We start from the raw sequence: 17,412 nt of genomic DNA on the forward strand, positions 1-17,412 counted from the left end.
GGGATTTGGATTTCGTGCTTTAGCAGTGGGGAACCAACAGGAGTTTGTGCACAGGGTAATAGCTTGACTGGAGCTCTTTTGTTTTTGTTTTTAGGCAAATAAGGCACTGTGGAAGCTGGGTTAGAGTAGAGAAAGAACTAGAAATAGGAATACACCTCCGCAGAAGTTGGCTGTAATTGTTTGGTGAGCGTTGAGGGAGGGTAATGGTCATAGGGTCAGAGAATAGAGGATGGAGGATTGAAATATTTCTGATGTGGAATTGACTAGATTTGTGACCAATTATGTGTAGAAAGATCACTTCTGTCTTTCTCTGTGAACCATGCATTTGAGCACCATGCTGCTAGCACAGGGTTTGGGGTCTGACCCTATCCATTGCTTTGTTTTTTTTGTTTTTTTTTTTTTGTTTTTTTTTGACTGGGTCTCTATAACACCAAAAGAGTGAGGTACAAAGTGGAAAATCAAGGACAGTTATATCTTTGTTTTGAAATGATCTCAGCTAATTGAACTGATTGGCTTTTCCTCCATTGAATCACTCAGTTGTTTTGACATCAGTGCTGTAGTCGTAGCTTTAACCTGGGGAGGAAGCCGTGGTGCAGTCTTGTTTTGAATGTGAGCTTCAGAACAGGACAGGACTGGGAGATTTTGACTGTCCTTTGCTAGCTTTACTTCCTCAGGCAAGTTACTTAAACCTGAAGACCCTCAATTTCTTCATCTAATGGCAAGAGCAGTGATAACTTACCCCAAAACTAGGTAATTGAGAATGCTGAAGGAGCTGACTCCATAAAGTGCTTATATATCAATGTTTGGCCTATGGTGAGCTCTCCATAAATAACCATACACACTATTATTTCTATATTCTTCAGAAGACAAAGGGCCATGTTTAACTTGGGACTTAATTGAAAGGTTAATTTTCAGGCATTAAAAGAAGAAAATGTGTTCCTTGCCCAGCATGGGTTGTGGATAGTATTCGGGCAAAGCTCTCCTGAATCCAGGTGTCCAGGCCCTCTGGGTAACTTGGTCTCTGTCCATGTGGGGAGGCCTCCTGGGTCAGTCATTGCTTCCTTTCCACCTGCCTTCCTCTCACCTTCTGAACAGGTGAAGAATCCAAACACTGCCATGGCTCCTGTACCTTCTGATTAAACTCTGTTTGCAAACTGGTTTAACAGCTGAAGGTATCTCGTTCATTTAAAGGCATGCTCACAGGTATGGGTGGTATTTAAGCAGGATATGTTGGATTCTTTCAGAAACAAGGGGCCCTGCTGAGCTGCAGCCAAATGCTCATTAATTGTATTTTGTGTCAACAGCAATTGCTCTGGAAAGTTATATCTTAAGAGTAGGAGAGTTCTAGCACATCTTACTAAGAGTATCAGAGTTCATGTCTCAGTGAAATGCTTTGAATGTGTCAAGTTTAAAAACAGGAGCAGTGATTTTAAGATTCCTTTAAGCCCTAAGAAAATTATTTCCTTCCAGTTTTATCAATATAGTGAGAGAAAATTCTGTTTTTGTTCCAGGAAGCCCAAAAGAAAGATACCATTCTTCTAAACTTTTCAGAAAAATTGGATCATGTTCAGAAGACTGCTAGGTGAGCAAGTGAATTGTGAGAATTCAAGATTCTTTACCTTTTTATGAAAACTGATAAATAGTTAAAACTTTAAGATTCCAGTTTAAAGTCTAAAAGGTTTTGTTTCATTGAACTTTCAGACTGTCCTTCATTTGCTTAACCCAGGTGTGTGTGCACCTTTGGAATTTGGGGGTTTTGAAAAATTAATCTTTATTTGTAAACTAAAGAAACTATTTCAGTCTATTCTAATGAATATCATCAGTATAAAAAATATGGATTAAGAATTTCAAATCCCTCCACACCCAAGAGATAGAGCTTAAACAACACCACCTATTTCCTTGGGAGTTGGTATATATCAATCAAACTTTCATGGCCACATTTCACTGTTTCCTTGTAGAATCTAACATGGTACATTTATTTTCCTTTGCATTAAAAGAGTTTGGAACCGTACCAAGAGCTGTGAAATGATTTTACTTTAAATTAGTCACTCACAGAGAAAGGCACATACAGAGAAAGTATCTGCCAAACATAAGGCTCTAATTACATCACTCTAATTTGCTTCTGATCCTAATGTAGATATGTATCTTAATGTAGCTAGACTCTGTGTGTATATACTATTTTGACTTTTGTATATGTGTTTTAAAATTTATATTACATCCACGCATCCCACGGTAAATGTTCAATAACCAGCTGTTGGAGAAAAAAGTCCTGATTTGTAACATTTGTTGATTTCCGTGTTGTAAATACCATCACCATGGCTGATGTCAAGCTACTGACATACGTTATTGAATATAGATTAGGAAAAGACACCCACAGTTGGTTCTTATGAGCAGGTTCAGCCACCGCTTCATGTGTCAAGCCAGTTCCTAGCATATACTTATTGAGTGTATCCAAGTATGACATCTGTGAACCACATGCATATAAATAAATGAACCATAGCTCACAGCCCTGCCACTGGCCTGTACCTCAAAGTTACTGATTCTATGAACATCTAGTCACAGATTACATGTCTTTCCCAAAGTGGGATTATCAGTTAAAAGGTATAAACAGTTTATAATTCATGTTTACAGATGTCTAGATTATTCTCCAAAAAGAATGGACATCTTATAAGATAGGAACTTTTGAATTACTGAAAGAAATTTGTGTGGGAACATTTTTACTGTAATTAGTATAAAAATGTTCCTAAGAGATATATAGATAGAAATTAGCATTATATTTTTGAAATGGTGTTTCTGGTCAGAGCTGGATTGGAACTAGATATTGTCTTAGAAAAATCCTATTGAGCAAGCTTGTTTATTTGAAATGGAAGGTGAAATACACTTGTGAAATACAAACAGGTCTCAGATATGTGCCGGTGACCAGTGAAGGTGGAAAACTTTATTGCACAAAGAAACATTTGAATTGACAATGGAAGCATGAATGCATCCTAATTTATGAATTTCACATGCATTTTAGGTTTCGCCTACTCAATTTTCTGGGTAACAAAACCATCATTCACATTCTGCCTATCTTTTGTTTTTTTTTTTTTTTTTTGAGACAGAGCCTCACTGTGTCACCCAGGCTGGAGTGCAGTGGTGCAATCGGCTCACTGCAATCTCCACCTCCTGGGTTCAAGTGATTCTCCTGCCTCAGCCTCCCAAGTAGCTGGGACTACAGGCACCCACCACCATGCCCAGCTAATTTTTTTGTATTTTTAGTAGAGACGGGGTTTCACCATGTTGGCCAGGCTGGTCTCGAACTCCTGACCTTAGGTGATCTGCCCGCCCCACCCTCCCAAAGTGCTGGGATTACAGGCCTGAGCTACCATGCCAGGCCCACATTCTGCCTATCTTGATTTGATGTGTATAACAAAAGCATTGCAATCAATCCAACCGTTAATTTGCAGAATTAGGGCTGGCTTTGGTGGCTCATGGCTGTGATCCCAGCACTTTGGGAGGCCAAGGCAGGAAGACTGCTTGAGACCAGTAGTTTGAGACCAGTCTGGGCAACATAGTAAGAACCTGTCTCTACAAAAAATTTAAAAATTAGCTGGGTGTGGTGGCGCACACCTGTGATCCCAATTACTTGGAAGGCTGTGGTGAGAGGATCACCTGAGCCCAGGAGATCAGTGCTGCAGTGAGCCATGATCTTGCCACTGCTTTTCAGCTTGGGCAACAGAGTGAGACTGTCTCTTTAAAAAAAAATTATAATCATCATAATCAGCTGGGCCTGGTGGCTCACATCTGTAATCCTAGCACTTTGGGAGGCTGAGGTGGGCAGATCACTTGAGCTCAGGAGTTCTAGACCAGCCTGGCCAACATGGCAAAACCCCGTCTCCACTAAAAATACAAAAATTAAGCTGGGCATGATGGCACATGCCTATAATCCCAGCTACTCTGGAGGCTGAGGCATGAGAATTGCTTGAACCCAGGAGGCAGAGGTTGCAGTGAGCCGAGATGAGGCCACTGCAATCCAGCCTGAGTGACAGAGGGAGATTGTGTCTCAAAAAAAAAAAAAAGTTGCACATTTGTTAGCTATGTTTTAGTTCTCTGTAAAATATAGAAAGCTTGCTCTGGCCACCTGTGGTGAACAACATGGAATCTGCTATTCTCTCACTGTTACCTTTAGTGTTAGAATTATCAACATATACTACCTTGCTTCTTGTGGGTTAGAGTTTCCTATTTGTGTTTAGTGGCCCATGGAAAGCATATGAATCCTGGAATCCACTGGCATTTAGTTTGTAATGCTTATTGCATAAAGGTGTTCAGAGCTAGTTTACGAAAAGGTTTACAGGTCCCGTGGTTTTGATTATCTTACCATCAGAGCACAGTTACAACCTGCTCTCTTTCAACCAGTGTATGTCTTTAGAAACGAATCACCTCTTAAAACAGGAGGAAACGCAAAAGATCTAAATACAAGGGTAGGTAAATATCATCACAGTAGCTCTCCTCTTCTGTTTCCAAGGTTGAACAACAGTTAGTCTTATTTAATATACCTACATGACACGTGGCTTCCTTGTTCCAGCTGCCCACTGTCCCCTTTCTTCTTTTAGATTATCTCTGGAGAACACAGAGGCAGAACTGCACTTGCTGTTTGTCAGGACAAAATCACTAAAAGAAAATATCCAGCGGGATGGTGAACTTTGTCAGCAAATGGAAGATTTTCTTCAGGTTTGTAGGTGACTCAAGTCAGTCCCTCTAATCTCGTCTCCCAGCAGCACCCTGGGGCTGGTTAAATTTGCATGGGTGTATTTGTGGAAGCAGCAGTTCCCATTCATATTTTTTTTCTCCAAGTTAGTCAAAGGAACTTGGTATTTCCATGCCCATTCTTTGCAGAGGATGTTAAATGTGATCTAAGCCTGATGTATTTTTTTTGTCTTTTCGTTTGTTTGACTTGTTTGTTTATTTCTTTGTTTTGAGATGGAGTCTTGCTCTGTCACCCAGGCTGGAGTATAATGGTGCGATCTCGGCTCACTGCAACCTCCGCCTCCCTGGTTCAAGCAATTCTCCTACAGGACCTCAGCCTCCCGAGTAGCTGGGGCTACAGGCATGCACCATCACACCTGGCTAATTTTTGTATTTTTTCAGTAGAGACGGGGTTTTGCCATGTTGGCCAGGCTGCTCTCAAACTGACCTCAGGTGATCCGCCTTCACTGGGCCTCCCAAAGTGCTGGGATTACAGGTGTGAGCCACCACACCCAGCCCAAGCCTGATGTATTTGTTTAGGGACAGTGCTTCTGCGAGGCTCCTGTTGTTCACTGCTCAGTTTGCATGATTGCAGTTTACTGTGGTGAATTGGTATCAGCCATGGAGTAGCACTTGGGCTATACCTGGCAACTCAGGTTTTGTTTCTAAACCAATTAAACTTTTGGATAACAGAACAAAGTTCCACAGAAATCAAGATGCCTTAGAACTTGGGCTGTCATTTCTTCACTTGTTTATGTTGAAGAAACAAGCTGTGTTTTGGCATGTTTTATAATGAGAGCAGCAGAACACATGAGAGCTGTGCCCATCAACACCAGGAGTACACAGGGCCCACAGGGTGTGTCGGGAGCTGCTCCAAATAACATCAACAAAAAAACAGCAGAGTGGACATGTTCGTGACAGCTCACTGTGACTCACTAATCGCATAGTCTGACATACTTCTTTTATCTTCCTTATTAAAAAAAAAAAAAAAATAAGCACCATCTCATGCTTTTAGTCTTCAGCGAAAGGCTGTGCTACCTGAAGTGTTGTTAGTGTTTTGAGAGCTGTGAGGTGGAATCATGTGGCAGGGCTGCCCTTGGCACTGGCGAGGAACAGTGTGCTCCTGAGGTTGTGCCAGCTGAAGCCGTCGCTTCTTAATTCAGCTCCTTCAAAATACTATGGCCTTCGGTGGATGCTTGATTTTGTTTGGCTCTGCTGTGAGTTTATTTTTATTATTAAACATGTGCTCTGTATTTTCCTTCAAGTAAAACCAAACTAATTTTCTTGTTACAAACACCACCACCAACACCACAAAAATACTGAACAGTAAACAAATGCATTAAACAAATCCAGAAAATCAAGAATAAGGACCATCGCACATCAAGATTAAAATTCTGGATGTTTCATTCCTCCAAGTTCTCATATTAACTATTACCATCTCATAGTCAGTATTCACACAGAGAAGCTTAGGATGAAGAACAGCTCTGACTTAGCCTCACCTCTGGACTGCTTTTCATAGTCAGTCTTGTTTTAACCCTTTACGTTTCCTTCTGGCAGTCGTTTTTTTTTTTTTTCGAGACAGAATCTCACCCTGTCACCCAGGCTGGAGTGCAGTGGCACGATCTCAGCTCACTGCAACCTCTGCCTCCTGGGTTCAAGTGATTCTCCTCCCTCAGCCTCCTGAGCAGCTGAGACTACAGGCGCGTGTCACCACACCATGCTAATTTTTTGTATTTTTAGTAGCGATGGGGTTTCACTGTGTTAGCCAGGATGGTCTCGATCTCCTGACATCGTGATCCGCCTGCCTCCCAAAGTGCTGGGATTACAGGCTTGAGCCACCACGCCAACCCAGTCATTTTTATCTCTATAAGTAAAACGTTTCATACAGCTGCATACTTTTCTTTCTTAAATTCAACTTCCTTTTGAATAGGTGAGATAAAATTTTTCAGGGTAGGTCAGGGTCAGGCCTCTCAGGTCTCTGAACACCAGTCTGAATGCTGGACTCAAACTCTATGCCATAAGAAGTGGGGAACTCTTCAAGGATTCAGAGCAGAAAAATAACAGAAACACATTTTTGCAGATCTATTTCAGCATTTTCACCCTTGGAGTAAGAAATACTGAGTAAACTTGTCTGAAACTTCGGTTTGTAGCAGGCAAGTTAGAGATGTAAGGTTGAATTGGACACTACAGCTGCTAACCTGTTGTCATTCTTGCTTTGCCAGTGTAGCTTTGAACTTTTCCATTTCTGGCCCTAATCATGTAGAACTCCTGGCCGGTAACTTCACGTGTGGTTACTCTTCAGATCCACATTGAGAATGTTTCATTTTCCCAAGTCCAAAGGGTGACTTCAGTGTGTTTAAGTTTTTCCTTCCTGGTACTCTGTCAATCCCCACAGGATCTAGAGATGAAACATACGAGGTGGAGCTGAGCTCCCATGTAGATTCTTGTCAAGAGGCCTATTTTTCTGCAGCTGAGCTGTTCTTGGCTGGAATCCATCTTTCCCCCTGTGGAAGAATGACAGGCAAAGATTTATGCTTTCATTAATACCATTCCTCCATAAAGAAAAATACAGCACGAATGCACACACTGCCTTGGGCTACTGACTCAGGTGGTTACTTTCTCTGGTATTTGGTTTCCTACATAGTTTTGGTTTCCTACTACCTCTTGAGTGTGTTTGCTTTAAGAGAAGGGCTTTTAAGGGGGAAAGTGGGTTGGAGTGGGTAGGAGGTGGCATCTTCACAGAATTTCCCTGTAGGTTCTGTAGCTCTCCACGCAGGTTCAAACAGCAGTTCCACCCCTCCAAAGTGGGCAACTTTAGCTTTACCATTTCCCAGCCCATCCCCACTTCACTCAAAAAATGTTTTCAAATATAACCTTTTTTAAAAACGTGATACATGTGATTTCATAAAGTGACATACTTCATTCATTCCTTCTTCGTATAGCCATTATTTCCCAGTAAACAAGGAAGCAACATAGGCTAGGCGCAGTTGCTTACCCCTGTAATCCCAGCACTTAGGGAGACTGAGGCGGGAGGATGGCTTGAGGCCTTCCTGGGAAACAGAGGGAAACCCTGTCTCTACAAAATATTTAAATATTAACTGGGTGTGATGGTGCATAGCTACAGTCCCAGCTACTCAGGAGGCCGAGGTGGGAGGATTGCTTGAGCCCAGGAGGTCGAGGCTGCAGTGAGCCATGATCACACCATTGTACTCCAGCCTGGGTAATGGAGTGAGACCCTGTCTCAACATAAGACCTCAGTGTGATTCCAAATGTTCATTCTCGTGGGCTGTGGCTGCTATGGAGCTCTTTTTCTCTGCACCATACTGCTTCCTCATGCAGCTCCCCATGTTGTCACTGAACTGCCATCGGGGAAGTGTGTGTGACCCTTAGACATAGCAGATTCCATGCTGAAGGCCTTGGAACTCATTGGAGGAAAACAGGCTTCCTTCCTTCCCATCTCTGTGTTGCGGCAGTACCAGAATGCATAGGGGCCTCAGAGACTTATTTGTCCTAGAAGAATTAGGAGAAAATGAAGAAGCGAAGAGGGTGGATTTGTAAAGGACAGTAATGCCTAGCCATCGGGACCCATCAGAATCTCCTGGGGTGGTGCTTTCAGAAAATATTAGTGTTGAGTCCACCCCAAACCTGTGAAATTGAACGGGAGGAATACAGGCATGGCCTGTTGCCAAGCTTCCCAGCTGACTTGGATCAGCACCCCAGGTTTAGGCGTGAGGGCTTTGGTCCTGTGGGGGTGACCCTGACCCTCACAGAGCTCATTTGGGGTTAAGTTTAGACACCCACTCAGTGGGGCAAAATTGATAATGCATCAGTACAGCGAGTAGCTTCAGGGACCCTAAAGTAAACTCTTGACCAGTGTAAGACTCAATTTTAAGAGGAGGAGGAACAGATGCAAAATGGATCTTCCTTGGTAAAAACCAGTTGTATACCCGTGTAATTTTTTTCAGTGACATTAAAAGTGAACATTTTGTTAGTGACATTCTGCAGGTTAAAGCTCTTAAATCTAGTTGCTTAGTCTAGGTCTCACGCGGGAGTTCACCTTGCTTTCCCCAAGGTTTGGTCTGGGTTGAATTATTTTCCTTTTGGCTCTGATTGCGTTGGCCTTGCAGTAAACCTTCCTTTTCCAAGACCTGAAATGAAACCCGAGAGTATGTCTTCTCTGGGCACCAGATGCAGTGCCCGGCGCTGCCTCAGCTGACCACGTTTACCTCAGTGTGTGTTTGTTTGTTTTTCTGCAGTTTGCCATAGAAAAGCTGAGGGAACTGGAATGCTGGAAACAAGAGCTCCAGGACGAGGCCTACACCCTTATAGATTTTTTCTGTGAAGACAAAAAAACCATGAAACTGGATGAATGCTTTCAGATATTTAGAGATTTCTGTACCAAATTCAACAAAGCAGTTAAGGTATGTCTGGCAGCATCTGTGTCTTGGCGTTGCTTGGATTTTTATTTTCCTTCTTCTCGACCTAGTCCTCTGCTCACCACAGAAGGGCACTTTGCATCTCCACGGTTTCGGGAACATCTGGCCCAGGTGGCGTTGCCAGGCTCTTGGCTGGGATTGCTGGAAAGTGGCTCTGCCATCCCAGCCCCGCAGGCTTGCATAGCATCAGGGGGCAGCATTTGACTGCTTCTGCTACTTTGGTACACAGGCTGCCTGACACTCACATTAATGCCTTGAGAGCATTTTATTAGTAAAGTTCCTCCATGATGTCAGTCATACCATTTAAAAGTCTCTTGAAGATCCTGAATGTCTTTCTCACCCGCTCCCAGAAGAGAACGTCCTCTTTCAGGGAGACTTCTGTTGTGGTGGGATGATGGAATGGCCCTCTCTTTCCCTTCTTCCAAGCTCCGCTGCTGTCACGGTGGGATTGGCACCAGGGCAACCATGTTGTCCTCCCCAGAGTGGTCTTCCAGATTCCCAAATAACCACAAAGCCTGCTGCCGTACTGAGCAAAGCAGCTACATTTCTTGCCCTTCAACCACCAATTCCAGTCATCTCTGGGTTTAATGTAGAAGCCAGAAAACTCTCTGGGTTGCTTGGCTTTCAAGTAAAACTTTAATTCGTCAATTGAAAGCAAACCGGCCACTCACATCCCTTCATTTTGGGTGGTGATGAGGAAGCAAAGCTCGTGAGTCATCTCTCCTCCTCCAGTTGGAATGCAGCTTAGTCCATAGCCGAATTTCTTTGAGGGATTGGTCAGATTTATCTCAAGCCCAGAATTGCTTTGTGTTCTCGACCCCTCCTTTCTCTATCCAGTTAAGAGAAGGAGGCTCAGCCTGTGGCCACGTTTGCGCTCCTCTGGCCAAGAAGTGAGCTCAGCTGTGGGAGGCAGTGGTGGGTGTCAAGGCCAAGTTGGCTCTTAATGAGGCCCTCACTCCCAGGAATTCCATAGGCCTGTGAGGCCACCTGTGTGATGCTCTCAGCCCCACTGTCCAAAGAGCCAGGCACCGGCCCCACCACCACCACAGGCAACCTTGAAAGAAGGCCCAAGAGACTTGGGGACGAGGTGGGAGGCTGAGGCCAGAGCTGCAGGCGGAGCCAAGAGTCCCCAGCTAGAGCCCCACAGAAACTTGGAAGGGAAAGGCTATCATTGGAGGAAATTGATTGTCAAGTAAAACTGCTGACAATAACACATTTGGGCTGTGAGATCCACATATTTCCATGACACAAATCTATTTAAAGTGCATGGCCAGGTGGTAGAGTGTGCTTTGGTATGTGAGCTTGTTCTGGTGCAGTTTCGATGGGAAGGGCTGGGTACTCTGGAGCAGGGTGAAGGGTTGAAAGATTTGTAAAGCACACCTGCTCCTCTTCCTCTTCTCTGATTGTGGGAACAGGCTAGGATGTGAGAGGCAGAGCCATGTGCTGCAGGCTGCAGCTGGCAGAGCCACCATGCCACATGTGGTGTTGCTTTACCAAGGAGCAGTCAGGGAACAGAGCTGAACAGAGCATCTCTTAATATCATGGCTATACATTAATACATCCAAATCATTGTTAAGTAGAATGTGCTACACATGAATGTGTGTAGGACAGATCCATGCTGCACAGAAGTACAATTTGAGGCTCACTCTTTAAACACCCACAGTATTTTTCTCTCAGCTATTGCCTATATAGCCCTTTCCTGGAAGTCCTCACTGTCTCATACTGCTCAGAAACAGAGTTGGCTTTCCTTGGAGTTGAGGTCGCATGCATATGTGGAATGGCAGCCTCCACTGAGCAGTGCCTTGGATGGAAAGCTGGAAATTGGGCCCAAGGATCAGGTAAAAACTGTAGACAGATTGTTGGGCCACGTCTACAGCGTTCACCCCTTCTGGTCAGATCCCTAGTAGCTTTGGAGAGCCTCACCCTCCTTCTACACACAGACACACACACAGACACGTGTGTGCACACACACAGACAGCCTCTTTCTTGGTGTAAGACATGACCCAGAGCTCCCCTCCATGCCTGTATCTTTCTTTGGCCCTCAACGTAGGTGGCTCTGGAACTGCACATTGGTCCCACATGTCTCATGCATCTTTGGGCTTCTCTCCATCCCTCAGGACAACCACGACCGGAAGGAGCAGGAGCTGAGGCAGCTGCAGAGGCTGAAGGAGCAGGAGAAGAAGCAGCGCTCCTGGGCAACTGGGGAGCTGGGAGCATTTGGCCGGAGCAGCAGTGAGAATGATGTGGAGCTGCTGACCAAGAAGGGTGCAGAGGGCCTGCTCCCTTTCCTGCACCCCAGGCCCATCAGCCCCTCCAGCCCCTCCTATCGGCCCCCGAACACCCGCCGCTCCCGCCTCTCCCTGGGTCCCTCTGCTGACCGGGAGCTGCTGACCTTCTTGGAGAGCTCCACCGGCAGCCCTGAGGAGCCCAATAAGTTCCACAGCCTGCCCCGGAGCAGCCCCCGGCAGGCCCGGCCCACGATAGCCTGCCTGGAGCCTGCAGAAGTGAGACACCAGGACTCCAGCTTTGCACACAAACCTCAGGCCTCGGGGGGCCAGGAGGAGGCCCCCAACCCACCCTCAGCACGGGTGCACCAGCTTCCAGCTGCCCAGCCTGAGGACCCTGCCTCTGCCTTCCCCAGAGCTCGGCGCCAGGGCGTCAGTGTCCTCCGAAAGAGGTACAGTGAGCCGGTGAGCCTGGGCTCAGCACAATCCCCTCCTCTCTCGCCATTGGCTCTGGGAATTAAGGAGCATGAGCTGGTGACAGGGCTAGCCCAGTTCAACCTCCAGGGTTCCCAGAGCATGGAGACCTCCCAGCTGACTTTGAGTGACTTCAGCCCGATGGAGCTAGAGTCTGTGGGGCATGGGGGCCCACAGTCCCTCAGTGCCAGCAGCAGCAGCCTGACACCCATGGGCAGAGATGCCCTGGGGAGTCTCAGCCCAGCCCTGGAGGACGGCAAGGCTGCCCCTGATGAGCCTGGAAGTGCGGCTTTAGGATCTGTGGGTAGCAGCGATCCTGAGAGCAAAGATCCTAGGCCTCTGTTCTGCATCTCAGACACCACCGACTGCTCACTGACCCTGGACTGCTCAGAAGGAAGCGACTCCAGACCCAGAGGTGGGGACCCAGAGGAAGGCGGGGAAGGGGATGGCTCCATGTCCTCTGGGGTTGGAGAAATGGGGGACAGCCAAGTCTCCTCCAACCCTACATCCAGCCCCCCTGGGGAGGCTCCTGCCCCTGTGTCTGTGGATAGTGAGCCCAGCTGCCAGGGTGGCCCGCCCAGGGACAAACCCACCAAAAGGAAAGATGTTGTAGCACCAAAGAGAGGCTCCCTGAAAGAGGCGTCTCCTGGGACCTCCAAGCCCGGGAGCGCCCGGCGGAGCCAGGGGGCAGTGGCCAAGCCCGTGCGGACCCTGACCGCGTCGGAGAACGAGAGCATGCGCAAGGTCATGCCCATCACCAAGTCCAGCAGAGGCGCCGGCTGGAGGCGACCAGAGCTGTCATCCCGGGGGCCCTCCCAGAATCCCCCCAGCAGCACAGATACTGTGTGGTCACGCCAGAACTCCGTGCGGAGGGCCTCGGACACGTCGCCCAGGAGGCCCTCCACAGGCGCCGAGGAGCAGAGGCTGCTGCGGGGCAGCAGTGGCTCCGGCAGCACCCGTCCAGGGAGGGACGTCCCTCTGCAGCCCAGGAGTTCTTTCAAGAAGCCCAGTGCCAAACCACTCAGGAACCTCCCCAGACAGAAGCCTGAGGAAAATAAGACCTGCCGCGCCCACTCCGAGGGCCCTGAGAGTCCCAAAGAAGAGCCGAAGACCCCGCCAGTGCCCAGCGTCCCCCATGAACTACCCCGTGTCCCGAGCTTTGCCCGGAACACGGTGGCCTCCTCCTCTCGAAGCATGAGAACAGATCTTCCTCCCGTGGCCAAAGCCCCCGGCATCACCCGGACAGTGTCGCAGCGGCAGCTGAGGGTGAAAGGGGACCCCGAGGATGCTGCTCCCAAGGACAGCGGCACTTTGAGGCGAGCCAGCAGTGCCCGGGCCCCCAAGAAGTGCCCAGAGTCTGCGGAGGGTCCCAGTGCCAACACGGAGGCCCCTCTGAAGGCCAGAGGGGCTGCGGAAAGGGCCTCCCTCCGTCGGAAGGACTCCAGTCGGACCACGCTGGGGGGAATCCTCAATCCCTTATGGAAGTGATGGGTGTCTGTCCTCTCCTGCCTCCTGGGATTCAGACGGTGAAGACCGACTTCTGGGACGAGGATGGGGAAAGAGGCAGCGTGTCTTTGTTACAGATAAAGCAGCCACTGGTGCCACTGCTACTGACGCTGGGATGGCACAGTCCAGGAGGCCTGTGAACTGCAGCCTGCTGTGCTGAGCCCTGCTGCAGTCCAGCGTCCAGATGGATGCACGTTCACTACTGTGACGGCCACACCTCCCCCATACACCCCACCCTCCCCCAAAGCCCACATCCCAAGAAAGAATAGGAGTGTAAGGTGACATTCTTATGAAACAAGTCAAAAAAGTTTTTTTCTGGCCAGTTTTTATATATCAAAGACTTTCTTTTTAATATAAAAATTAGCTAGGTGCAGTGGTTCACGCTTGTAATCCAGCACTTTGGGAGGCTAAAGTGGGTGGATTGCTTGAGCCTAGGAGTTCGAGACCAGCCTAGGCAACATGGAGAAACCCCGTCTCTATCAGAAATACAAAATTTAGCCGAGTGTGGTGGCACATGCCTGTGGCCCCAGCCACTCTGAACGCTGAGATGGGAAGATCACTTGAGCCCAGGACCCCACCACTGCACTGCAGCCTGGGTGACAGAGTGAGACCTTGTCTCAAAACAAAACAAAAATGAAATGTTTTAGTTTTTGTTCCTTTTGCAGAGTGAAATCCCTCCCAGGAAAAAAATACATATATATTTTTTTGCGACAGGGTCTTGCTCTGTCTCCCAGACTGGAGTACAGTGGCACAATCATAGCTCACTGCAGCTTTGACCTCCCAGACCCAAGTGATCCTCCCACCTCAGCCTCCCTAGGAGCTGGGACTATAGGCGTGCACCACCACGCCTGGCTAATTGTGTTTTTTTTTAATTTATCTTTTGTAGAGATGGGATCTCAATATGTTGCTCAGGCTGATCTCGAACTCCTGGGCTCAAGTGATCCTCCCACCTCAGCCTCCCAGAGTGCTGGGATTACAGGTGTGAGCCACCACACTTGGCCAGTATATCCTCAGTATGAAGATATTTGTATCTTCCTGTGTTCTCTGGCCTCAGAGTTTCACCTGCCCACACACCGTCCGTTGCTGGCAACTGGACTTCCCCACAAGCCTTGGGTATCCTGTGATGGGCTGTGTCTCCCTGAAGATTGTCTGGCTTGCCCACTTCTCTGTGCATGACTCTGGGTGTGAATCTGTCTAGGAACAGGAGGGAAAGTTGGACTCAGACAGAAATCAGATGCTTTCATGTATTCAGGGCACGCATTGTGAGCAGTGGAGTATGAGCCTCGGGGTCCTCATGGTTGCAGGGCAGGCTTCCCTGCAGATGGGTGGCAGCCCCTGGTAGAATGCTGGATTTCTCTGGAATCTAGAAGTGCCATATTTTAGTGGAAAGGCATCAGGGCTGTTTGACAGCGTGCATCTTTCCAATCCCGTGTTCCTCCATTCGTGTGTCTGTTATAAGACTGAGTGAAGGCTGCTATGACCTGTGTTCACTCTGGTTACAAGGAGGTGCAAACCATTCTGTCTCCCAGCCTTTCTTCTCTCTTTTTGTGCTCCCAGCACTTCCTTCTTTTCTAACATGGGCCTGGAGAGAGTCTGTCTCTCTCCTTGTCTCTGTCTCTTAATAATAGTTTTTAACGTTGACATCTCCTCCTTGGTACAGTGGTTTTTAAATCCTGAGAAGAACCAAATCAAGTTTGCTAAAGCAGACTAAAAGCATGAAATTGCTTTCAGAAGAACGTATATCATCAGGAAAAGTTTGGGGGCAGAGTGGGGGAATCAGGCTTTATTCAAAAGAAAGAGTTGAAAACATGGACTTTTTCTACCCAATGCCCATTTCACGACTCCTCTGAGACTAATTGGGAAATGGGGAAATTCTTGGAACTTTTTTTTTTAAGAAACTTTTTTTTGTGTGTGTGTTTTTTTTATTTTAGGTCACTTATTAGTGAAACCTCATTTTAGATCTGACATTGGTAAATAGATGGATTTAGGCGAATATGATGCGTTTGTGGGGAATCCACGTGGTTGACCTTAGAGCCTCCCTTCTGCAGACTGTTGCCTTTCATCTAAGTTAATTGGAAATGCTGAGCTTCCATAAGTCAGCTGAGTTGTAAAGGTAAACATTATGGCTGAAGTAGTAAAGCACGACCACAAAACCTCTTGTAAAAACGGCCCTGAGTAGGTATTTCCGGGGCTCCACAGAGATGCTTATGGGAATCCTGAGCTGCTTTTCACCATCTCAAGAAGCCTAAGAAGTTGTATATTTAATCAGGTAGACAAAACAGTTCGAAGCATAAGGTCCATGGTGGTGGAAAATGGATGCAAGTGAGTCTAAGTTTGTGGATTTGTGGATAGCAGAGGGGTTGGGACCTCTTGGAGGAACCCTGGGTACCGAGCTCGCAGGCCCTTCCTCTATCACGGATGCTGGGTGACTTTGGGAAGTCACTACCTCTTCCCAAGCCTGTTTCCCATATCACAGATGTGGGGCCGTGGCCTCGATGATGGTCTCCACGGGTCCTTCCACCTCTATGAGTCCAAGTCAGGTCAATCAGCAAGGACCCATCTCTGCCCTGGATCAGCTCCTCAGAACCAACCCCCAGCATCTCTAAAGCAAAAGCCTCACCTCAAGGGCTGTTCAGAAGAGAGCACCTTCAGCATGAGTTGTTGCTGGAAGATCTAATAAGCTGTGTTTCCTGGGAAGTGGTGCTTTACTTAGCCCTGTGGACAACTTCTGTATGCATCTGTGTGAGCAGATGATCATTGTATTACCTTTTATCGGTAGTAAGCTTGGAAAAATAATTTAAGAATACAATGGAGAAATGTAAATAAGTTTATGTAAATTTGTTTAAAATAAACTGAATGTATTTAAAGGTCCATTTATATGTTCTTTTATGTAACATGTAGTTTAATAAAGTTCCTGTTTATGAGAGTCGTGTTTCATCTCAGCTTCTTCCATGGGTGTGTCTGTGTGATCTTGCTGGGAGAGTATTCAATTTCCTGCCCAGAGAGAAGCAGAGATCCAGGAGGCGAGGGAGGGTTGGGATGCAGCTGATTTGTCCTCCAAAGGCTCGAGAGCCTAAATGAGGCTGTTGGCTGTGTGTCTTCTTGCTAGCACAGAACCTGCTCATAATTGAGGGCTTAGGGAATGGGCCTTGCCCCAGGCCGTGGGGATGTAACCCCGCCTCTGACATGCAGGCTATCCACGGAGTGCGCAGCTCACGTTATTCCATGCTGAGCTAAGTTTTATGTCATCTCCGTGGGCCCGGCAAGTCTAGATGGTGTCCTGGGTGTCCTGCATTTTGGTTCAGGACACCATTAGGAAATCACAGCTCACCTCATGGCTGACTCAGGAATGAGCAGAGAGGAGGGAGAGATGGCTTGATATGACCAGCATTGTGCATATTTGAAAAGGAGTGGGAATTGTGCCTCAGATACACCTCATACCTCGGATTATGTCATATTTCAGTCCTAGCTACTTACCTGCTTTGTCTGAAGTGGGCTAGAGGAACATCCCTGGGTCAGAATCAGCAGATGAGAGTAAATGTTGTTCTTGTTGGGAGTTGCTGCTTGCTCCCTGAACATTTAGAAGCTGGTCTTGTCTGTGTTGTAAGCAGTTTGGGACACCAGACTCCTCCCTAAACCTTCAATCCTGCTGTTCAAGGAATTACTGACATGTACCGCCCCTGTCCCCCCACCAAGAAAGCTTATTTTTCTAATGGGTCTCAAGTAATCTTCCATTTCTCCTTCCCTTTTATTTTATGGCTTTCATAAAGAACCTGTAGTTTCATCCTCCTAAAGAAATTCATTAAATTAAAGGGGCCACCATCACCTAATTGTTCATTCAAGACTGCATATATATGCATTAGGGTGAGGGACCCCAGAAGACTATGGTAGAACTATTAATTCACCTTCGGGGGTGTGTACATTTGTGAATTTCTGCCTCTAAGGGTGCAGTATCCTTTCCCTACCTCCCCCCCATATGGCAATGATGACATTTTGCAATTTTACAGAATTTTCCATTGAAACTTAATTCATCATTATATTTTTGC

General features: G+C 46.9%; 1 protein-coding gene across 8 annotated transcripts in view; it reads left to right on the top strand.

The window, feature by feature from the left end:
* FHDC1 (FH2 domain containing 1) overlaps window positions 1-16,308 on the top strand; it is a 66,606-nt gene extending 50,298 nt beyond the window's left edge. For all 8 annotated transcript variants that reach the window (XM_063638272.1, XM_055276154.2, XM_055276152.2 and 5 more), the window contains 4 exons: window positions 1,512-1,582; window positions 4,593-4,710; window positions 8,982-9,146; window positions 11,279-16,308. In XM_063638272.1, coding sequence (XP_063494342.1) covers window positions 1,512-1,582; window positions 4,593-4,710; window positions 8,982-9,146; window positions 11,279-13,348 — 2,424 coding nt within the window. In that variant the 3' untranslated portion in view covers window positions 13,349-16,308. The remainder of the gene's footprint in view (window positions 1-1,511; window positions 1,583-4,592; window positions 4,711-8,981; window positions 9,147-11,278) is intronic.
* The last annotated feature ends 1,104 nt before the right edge of the window (window positions 16,309-17,412 follow it).

Source organism: Symphalangus syndactylus, chromosome 4 (genome assembly GCF_028878055.3).
Source record: "Symphalangus syndactylus isolate Jambi chromosome 4, NHGRI_mSymSyn1-v2.1_pri, whole genome shotgun sequence".
Taxonomy (NCBI): domain Eukaryota; kingdom Metazoa; phylum Chordata; class Mammalia; order Primates; family Hylobatidae; genus Symphalangus; species Symphalangus syndactylus.